The sequence below is a fragment of the Argopecten irradians genome, chromosome 1, assembly GCF_041381155.1.
Source record: "Argopecten irradians isolate NY chromosome 1, Ai_NY, whole genome shotgun sequence".
Taxonomy (NCBI): Eukaryota; Metazoa; Mollusca; class Bivalvia; order Pectinida; family Pectinidae; genus Argopecten; species Argopecten irradians.
Window position 1 is genome coordinate 58,383,793 of NC_091134.1, and position 9,626 is coordinate 58,393,418.

The window sequence follows — 9,626 nt, forward strand, 5'->3', positions numbered from 1 at the left end:
TTAAGAAGACAGAAATAATAATTTTATTTATTTCTTTTCCTCTTACCATAAATACCCTGCTACATGTATTACAGTAGCTACTGACTTTACTGGCAGATTGCATAACCCATTGTCATTGAAGTCCTTTTTCACTGTTGACACTACTCATTTGGTCAGAATGATGAAAATGATGTTTGAACAAGTGTTATGCAAACTTGAACCGACTTGTATGTAACATGATCTGAGTATATTCCTGTAGAGTTAATTTGCCGTCCCCAGATTTGTCCGCCTCCTGCATCATTTCCTTCAACATCTGGTTAGAAAATGTCAGTTTATTGGCGTCAACAGCCTCACGTAAATCCTCAAATGTTACATAACCCTTATCGCCCTCGTCCAGCAGCTCAAACGCCTGAAAGTATAACAAAGATTCAAATCCATGTGAATTTGCATATTGTATCTTAGTGTCAATAACCGAGTTCCTCTTTACAAATGGTTATATTTGAATTGGACTTGAATTCGCACTGAAGCTTTATAGATCTAAGGTAACTGGAATTAAGAGCATTGCAATCACGACCTTTACTAAAGTTTAGGGACTTTATTTGTAAATAGAACGAGTTTTACATTTGTAAATGGAACGATTTTATTCAAATCACTGAACTAACCGAATTAACCATATTAGGTATACGGACACAAAAGTTAAGTTGGTTATTATGTTATTATGTTGGTAATGGTCACTACTCTCTCTGATCAAATTAATCACATTTACCTGTTTGATTTCGTCAAATGGGTCTGGACCATCCCCTTGACTTTTAATGATGAATTCCAGGAAGTTGGTAAAGGTCACTTTGCCTGTATCCCCAGCCAGTTCTCCTGTAAATATATATGAATTAAATTGTACATTATGGTATAGGTATCCTTAAGACTAGTGTACAACTGAAACATATGCCATATGCAGCAAATTAGGGCTAATATCTGAAATCAGAATCATATATAGACCTAATGCTAATGGTAAACATTTATTGGATATGTTCACAATGTAAATGCTTTTTCACCATGTCTAATCTAGCAATGTATTGGTAATCCAAAAATAGTAAAAAGTTAATTAGCGCTGCTAAAACATTTACCTTTATTTGTCATTCAAAAATTCAGTTAATTTCTAATGCATAAACGTAATTGTCTTGCTAAAACTGTAACAGGTTATTGTCAATGCCCAAACTATTATCAGTTCATTCATCACGTTAAAAAACTTTTTGCCATACAGAAACTGTGAGTTTTAATTGTTTATGTTTAATTGTTTAATTATTTACAAATTATGAATGATAACTCGTCATGCTCAACTATAACACAAACTGTAGTTAACTGCCTATGATAAATCTAAAATTGTCGTTGCTAAAATTGTAATGAGTCATTGGCTATGCTGTAGGGGTTATAAGTTTATTTGGTTGAAGGCCCTGTGGACAAGCACACCGACGGGTACGAAGTAAACCATTTGTGGGTGTACTTACTGATCATGCCATCAAAGACTTTGGAAGAAGCACGGAACCCCAACATCTTCACGATCCTTTTGATATCCTTGTCATTGATGTATCTATAAGGGTTAAGGATAACGATATAAAGACTATTTTAGTGAAGATTATATAAAGACTATTTTAGTGAAGATTTGGCGAAAAGCAACCATTTGTAGAAACGTTTGAGGGTAGGTCATCTAGTAGCTGAATCAAAATAAACTGGAATTCAAAATGATACATGTGGACGTTTACAAAAGATCATTCTGTGTGGCAAACTTTCCGACTAATTTAGTCTTTTGACATATTTAAACGTTACGCTCACATGCCTCTGACGTTTCGCCAATGATAGTGGAATGTTTGTTAGCGATGTATTGGCCATCTTACCCATGAACTTACCCTTTTCCTTTTACATCAAACATGCCGAACAACAACCGCAGATCTTCGATCTCAGACCTTGTAAGCACTCTTGTTATATGACTAGGGAATTCAGAATCTCCACGAGTCCTAGAAAACACATTTTCTGCTAGTGAGGTAATGTCTGGTCGTTTCTCTCTCAGCAGAATACCGAATTTATCGTCTATTTCATGCTTAAGTTTGTCTGTTTCAGCATCTAACTTGGCTTTCTCTTTTGACAATGCAAACTTTTCCTCGTCCGTTTGAACCTTTTTAATGGCTGCCTTAGTTTTGTTGATGTCGGGGTAGAGCTCGACCCCCTTTTCTCTCTGAGCTTTGTCCATGGCCCGCTTTGTTCTCCTAACATCTCTTTTGAACTTTCTCTTTGCACGCTCTTCTTGTAGATCGTCCTGTTCCTGAAGTCTTTCCAATTCCAAGGCTAACTTGCTACGTTCTTTAACTGGAGGAGGTGGTGTTTCTTTCTGAACATTATTATCGCTCAAAGCAACACCCCCACTATCAACATTTTCTTTGACATTGCCTGTGTTCACGGTGCCGTTTTCTAACTCCGACTTCTCCGCTAACCCTTCACTTGGAGTCGTCCTCTGTATAGAAACATTTTGACCTGTGGTTGCTGAACCCTCTAAAGTATCAGCAACCGACTCCACCGCAGACCGAGTGTCCCTTTCTGTCCAATCTTCAGATTCTAAGACACTCGCCTCGGTCGAGGTAGTGAAACCACTGACCTCGGTGATCAGGAAGTGTCGCTGGGTGTCAGTATTGACATCGAGAATATCCCCTTTACCGGGATTTCGGTCATCCTCTTCCATGGTTTTAACTTCAAATAAACACAATAGAAAATCATTTATTGACCTGTAACGTTTTAAATACCAATGTTGAATATATATGTTGGATGGTGTTTTATGTTTAAATGACTGTTGAAAACATCAGTAGCTTTTCCAAGTCAATATGAGTGAAAAATACTACGTATTATACCATTTGTATTAATCTTTATAACATTTAAATGTCACTTGTGAATGAAAAAAAATACTCACCGTAGGAACTGTTTCATTTACACCATTTCGTCAGCGATCAGAAGAATTTACTGAAAAATAGACATGAAATCAATGTTATATTCCATCGTCACTTGCGTTGATGTGGTCCGTTTCCAGTCCATTAAATGTCTACGGGATTTAAAGTCCACCGTTTTCGATCGTCCTGGCTGTCCCGATTCGACATTTCTGGATTTTCACACCAATATGCGATCAGATTACCCCATTCTACCCATTAACAACTGTTTTTACCATTGTGTCCCTAAAAGAACAGTAAATCAATAGAAAATCAGGTGACAGTGAGATGGAGTTAGATAATGCACTGCATTATGTAAACTATACCTGACCTGATCCTACCTAGATACATTTCCCGAGGAGATATCGATTCTTTTCCACACACAGAGGAACCAGCGGTATGATGGGCAATCATTGATTTCCCTGTCTCCAACCTATGATCACATCAGCATTTCCTAGATATTTAATTCTAAACTTATCTCCCATTCACCATTTCATTTGACATGTTTAGTATGCTTACTGTTACATGTTGTCTACCTAGTATCAGTGTTTAAACCTAAAAGACCGAAGTTACTGTGGCGTAAGTCAATGCCAGTTATTTTGTATGGTATTGAGGTGCTGTATAAAGGTGGTTATTACTGTTCATTTTAATTGATTAATCCTCAGGTTTATCAACTACATATTCCAGTTCATTTTGAATTTCCAAATCCACGTTGAATATGACCAACTGTCTTGTTGTTAAAGCTCTTCCTTATTTCATTTATACCATTTTATTGCACATGTATTTGATGTTGATGGGCAGACCTCATGCCAAAGATAAGCCCCTCCCTTTCTCTGTGTGTCGTTATTATTGATGATGTTTTACTTATCATACTGGCTGTGATATACAATCGGATATTTATGATGCCCACTGATTCAATACTGGTTATACCACTTAAAGGGGCGAATACTCCAGAAGATCAACGACAGTGTTGGCTTTATGACGTACGAGTATGCGAGGAATTTTCCAATTTAGTTTGGTCAATATTACGTTATCGGAATGGATTGGTATATAAATACTGTATTAGACCTGTTGTGTGGAAAACTAATTCGAAATATTGAAAACATATTGGATTACACTTACCTTGTAATTACTATACCAACAATCTGTAATATTGATATGAATGGGATGTTGAATATAAGAGAATTAAAATGCTATGACTTTTAGTCGTTTCTCATGGCATATATGCCAGGATAAATGTTTTAACATTACTGCAATATTCATACGCACAGTTAGTTTGCACTATACTTGTCGTGGAGTTGGAAATGATAACAGTTGGTTTGATTCAGCTTTGTCCTATTTGAAGCGAATGGTGGATAGCGATACGTTTATCTCCAAGCTATGTAAATCAAAACCACTGATAATACAATAAAGGTACACTATATCTGTTCGCTACAATACGATTTGAGGGTTTGCTAATTTAGTGAAAACAAAAGATGTATTAATACCTTCGTAGGTGTTTAATTCTTGCATGACCAACTTATACAGGGTAATGGAAAAAGGCATCCGATATAGGTGTAACATAAAGTACTTTTTATACAAGAACATTATAGCTTATTACTTGTTCTACTCATTTAACATGTAATTTTGGTATTGAGTTATGCAAAATAATCGTATATCCCCTAGGTCCTGGAGTATTTCATGTTTCAAGTCATAGATAATTCGACATTTGTGTTATACCTAGAGTAGTTGATACAACATTTTATAAAGTAGTTATTGAACATTCAACAGTACGTATTTCAGTTTGGCCGTGTGATACTTGGTATTCAACATAGCCTCATATTTTATATGTATTTGTTGGATTTAACTGTCACTCGGGTGTTAAGAAGGGTATTGAAGGTAATGGAAACTAAATAGACTGCAACAAATTTGTCAGTTTGTATTTTCGAGGCTGTGATCTTAGAGGTTGTAAGAGTTTCATTTAGTTTTTTTGGATATATATCAATTTCCAAATATTGTCATGGCAAGAACGGCGAATACCAATACGATCATACATGACTAACCTTAGTCTTCGCCTTGTATTTACGGCTATATATCTGTTCTATTTCATTACTGTCTTCTCTTTTACGACTTTTCAAAGCTACAATTTCACACAAATCCTTATCATTAATAACTGTAAAGTTGTGTACCTTACAGATCAGATGACAATACTGTAGGTGTTATGTAGATTACTAGTAAGACTAGTGGTGATATAAAACCTGTCCCGACGGCGGTTCTGTATAAATCTTTATAAACACAAAAATTAATTAGATTCGGTTATATTTTCACTTCTCTTATTTACGTTAACGCGCGATGTTTTTAAATTTTGTTTGGTGGTACTATGATCTGTGGCAGCTATTCAGCGAATGATTTACTATAAATAACCAGGTAATTACATCCTTTCTTTGACGCTGAAAACATGTTGGAAAAAAGTGCAATACGCATTGGAATAATTTGTCAATTTAGGTACAAAAAAGATCGACGTTTCTTAAAAAACGCAAGTGCCAATGGATGATAAATTAGGGTTTTTACGCTAATGGGGTGAGGAAACAGATAACCTCTTGAATTAAGGTAAACGTTTTCGTGATTAATTGACTTGTAAATATACAACGGATATCTAACAAGGATTTCACATGTAATTACAAGTAGGATTTGTAGAAAATATATGTAAAAGTACGTAGAGGTGAAATAGTGAAATATACAGATTAAAGTATGTCATTGGAATAGTCTAGACTGGATGTTACAAGTCGTTAGTGCAATTACTGCCATATGCTTTACGATTGTAGTTGAATAGTTGCAGAACAAAAAGTATTGACAATTGTATATACGTTAACTTTGGTAGAACAGATGTGATTACTTAGTTTTGACACTTTAACTATAGATTGAGAATATAACCGCAGAATGTTCATACCATTTATATTCTTGTACTAAAGGAGCAACTGCATTCTTTGTAACATTGCGGAAATCATGTGTTATTTAAAGCATACTGACCTGATATACGTGGGTCATATTAAATAATTAAATAAATACCTAAAAATGCAGTGAAAATTTTATTTCATTATCACTATGTAAACAGGACACTAAAGGAATCATCTGTGCAAAAATGTTCAGTTTTAGTAAAATCGACCAATCGTAAATTTGATTTGTCAAACAATATCATTATTTAAAACAATTAATCCAAAAACAGTATAATTGTTTGACCTACCTGTTCATTAGCGACGTAATTCCATATAGACCTGTTTCAACAAATGTCAAAGTAAATAGACACCATTCGTATTAGGCCTATATATCTCTGCACTGAATGGTTTATAACAGACACGACGAATACTTCAAGTAAAGAGTTAAGGTAAACAACTATTCTTTAATTCTAAAGAAAACATTTCGTCTACGTAGATTTTTTTTATCTATGGTTGAATGAGATCTGTTTGAGTGACTGGTTTATATATATGGTATCGCATGCCTAATCTCGTAGGCCCGCTACTTAACGTTGGCGATACAAGACTTTCATTGAAAGGCGTCGCCCGCAGGTGCGTGACGTGAATATAAACTTTGAGTCAGATAAGGACACCTTCCTTCTCCGATTTGAAACCCAAAACTACATGACTCGAACATTTAAAGAACCGTCTGTGTACAAACTTATCGAGAAAGTCCAATCATGTAGAAGAATTGAAGTGAATTACTTTCATTTAAAACTCCAATATATGACATTTCTCAGGCAAATCTGATAAAACGGCAGTGGGTTATTATATTTTACCAGAAGGTCAAATTTCTCTGAAAGTTGGATATAGGATTTCTTTTTGTTGAATATATTATGTTGTGTAAGGTGTAAATTGCTACTCTGATTAAATATGTGCTGTTAAATAGGTTATATGGATTACTATCGTTTCAATATATGTTGTTTGTGTACGAGTTACGAATTAAGTGGCTAAAATGTAGTTTGGGAACGTATGGGAATTGTCAAATTGAATCTTGAAGTAAATCTAGAGTTATATTTATCACAATGCTTTTTTATATAAACGTTTAGCAGTAATAATTATGTAAGTACAATTACATACATATTGTAATTTATAAATGTTTTTTAAATTCAGAATCGCACAGGATCAAAATTAACATTTGCGCAGCTTATGAAAAATTACATAATATTGAGTGATTTTACATATGCACCGGTACTTATTCTGACATCACGGTGATTCTATTACAAGCACGATAATATGATTTTGTCAGTTTTGGGCTGTTATTATTTTTTGTACCAATGCACTTAGCGTAGATGTTGGTGACGAGATTATATACTATATTTAAGTGACACTTGATGTCACTATTTTTAATTCTATAGAGGTATGAAGAAACATTGTTTCCAAAATTTGTTAATCAATGCTTATGATTAGGTTTTCAGACTACTTGATATTCAAATACGTTTCAATGTACGATTCCATTGATTTAAAGGGATATTTTCCAAATCAATACTCAAAGTCAATGTCCCTATTATGATCAGACGATGGCGTCGGGTTATCGCGCCATTCTCGGAATTGTTCATTTCATATAGGCCTAGGTATAATCATATTCTCTTTTCATACTAAATCAGAATTTTTGATTAGCCAATTCTTTTGTTTATACCCCATCATAGGATTTAGTGTGAATATAAAGACACCTTATTGGTTTATGGCAGGAAACATGAAAAGTTGGTTCAATGCGAAACATTGATATCATTGAACTTGACAGTATTATTACAATGTTATATAAATATTTCACGATCACTACAAAGACAACAACCTGTCACTACATAAGTATTAAAACAATGCCCTCAACGTTCCTTTATTACCACAGCAAAGTCATAAACGTTCCATCCAGTGTTAAAACCAAATATTAGTTTAATAATTACTGGATTATCACCTACCTGAATCCGCCCATCACTAGGCCTTGTCTAATTACCTTGTCTCACCAACTAGGGATAATATTCTGTTGGCATTAACGGAAAACAAAATGTACGCGTCGGAATATTCTTCTTTTGGTCGCTACAATGCTACCGACGCTGCAGTGGGGACCTTCATTGCTTAATTGATTTGGTCCTTGGTCGCGTTATGTCGCGTAATGGTAATAGCGAAAAATATCTTCTATGCTATCGGCTTCCTGAAAATTAAAAAAAAAACATATATTACCGTCAATAATTTCGTGAATGAAGGAATAAGGAATGTATTAGTACTGGTCCTAGGTTAGTGTTTTGTTCTTAAACGACTATAATCAACGTCAATTTTACAAGAGTAAAATATACAATACATACCCAAATATTTTCGTACGTGCCGTAAGGAATATTAGATATCGTCCAAAGTCAGCGAAATCAATATAAAGGTACTTGTATATTTTTATAGTCAAAGTTTGTAATAAATTTAAATGATATTGACCAACTTGTTATCAGAAGGCATACATTTTATATGACATTGCGGATAATACAAACCTCTGCAAATATAGCCAGTTTGAGTGTCGTCATGTTTTGTATATAGTTTCCTGATTCCTAATTAACAGTAAAACACTTTATATAAACATAATATCATATAAATGCTTTGTTAAAAGCAAACAATTATATAGGATGTTATTTCAATGCAAATTGTTACAAAAAACAACACACGGATAGATATCTAATAGGTAAATTGATGCATAAACATGCCAGTGCATAGTAAAACTAGTTAAATATTCTAAGAAATCGTCTGAAAAGGGATTGACCAAGGTTCTAGAACAACTTAATCTTGTTACAAAATAGTTTACATAAATATGAAGAAAATTTTGGAAAATTGAAAATATCGATTGTAGGTTCAAGTTTTCTGCCACTCCTCTTCAATACAACCAAAAACAACGAACATCGAAATGGAACGCATCTGTAATTTAAATACAAAATTATATAGAAATGGCAAATACATGCATAATTCAATTAAAGATATGTATGATTGTAAAAGGCACTTAACTATGGATCTGTCATACGATTTATTTTCGTTTGTCTACATCAACTCTTATGGCCTTTAGTTTAGTGTCTCTGAAGAATGCTTTGGTTATTTCCCTTAGTCAGCCCAGGTTATTCTCCTATAAAAAGTCACAATTGACTTGAATATGCTTTGCTCTGATATCAATTCTGAGATAAAAATTTTGAAAAAAATCTGGGCCATGTCGCGATCTCTAATCACAGTACAATGTAGTTTATTACACCAACATCGGACTTAGACATTATATATATATGCACTTCACCATACCAACGCACACACTTGTACACCGAAAATATCGAAACAACCAAACTTTACTTTGTATTTCGTTTTTTATTTAATTAATGGTCAGAATTGTACTTAACGGTCCTATTTTTTACAAGTTTCACACAACTTCGAACTTGTCACAATTTTATCTCGTTCGTGACGAAAGTAAGGATAGGGGACTAGTATGTTATTTGGCGTCGACGGCATCAACATTTGACTTTCAAGTATGCCGTTTTAATTCGTATCACAAACGCTATCAGTGTGAGGAGCAAATCATACGTTGTAGGAGTTTGACCCTACGTCACTGAGTGTAGGGTTCAGATGCTGTGAAACTTAGATATACTGACCTAAATCAAGAGGTGCAGGGCCCTGACGGTCACCTTACATTTGTATGTAAAAGACAACTTCTAAATCTTGTCCTTCT

The 9,626-nt window shown here is 34.4% G+C and overlaps 1 protein-coding gene across 3 annotated transcripts; it reads right to left on the minus strand.

The window, feature by feature from the left end:
• Positions 1-7: 7 nt before the first annotated feature.
• On the minus strand, positions 8-8,545 carry LOC138335282 (uncharacterized). Of its 3 annotated transcripts, XM_069284310.1 has the most exons (8): positions 8,419-8,545; positions 7,896-8,093; positions 6,172-6,202; positions 2,936-2,985; positions 1,884-2,718; positions 1,485-1,567; positions 746-849; positions 8-388 (listed from the first exon to the last, which is right to left on the minus strand). In XM_069284310.1, the coding sequence occupies exons 5-8, from the start codon at positions 2,708-2,710 to the stop codon at positions 185-187; spliced, it is 1,218 nt and encodes a 405-aa protein (XP_069140411.1). In that variant the 5' UTR covers positions 2,711-2,718; positions 2,936-2,985; positions 6,172-6,202; positions 7,896-8,093; positions 8,419-8,545; the 3' UTR covers positions 8-184. The 3 variants fall into 3 exon arrangements, with proteins under 3 accessions (XP_069140411.1, XP_069140418.1, XP_069140403.1); XM_069284317.1 differs by lacking the exon at positions 6,172-6,202; XM_069284302.1 differs by lacking the exons at positions 7,896-8,093; positions 8,419-8,545 and having other exon boundaries at positions 6,172-6,570.
• Between the last annotated feature and the right edge of the window lie 1,081 nt (positions 8,546-9,626).

What these genes read in the sequence shown, in the direction of transcription:
- LOC138335282 (XM_069284317.1), bottom strand. Translation starts at nt 2,710, where the DNA reads ATGGAAGAGGATGACCGAAATCCCGGTAAAGGGGATATTCTCGATGTC. An exon ending in TTTGATGTAAAAGGAAAAGG is followed by an intron (nt 1,568 to 1,883) that starts GTAAGTTCATGG and finishes TAACCCTTATAG; the next exon opens with ATACATCAATGACAAGGATA. An exon ending in CATTTGACGAAATCAAACAG is followed by an intron (nt 389 to 745) that starts GTAAATGTGATT and finishes TTATACTTTCAG; the next exon opens with GCGTTTGAGCTGCTGGACGA.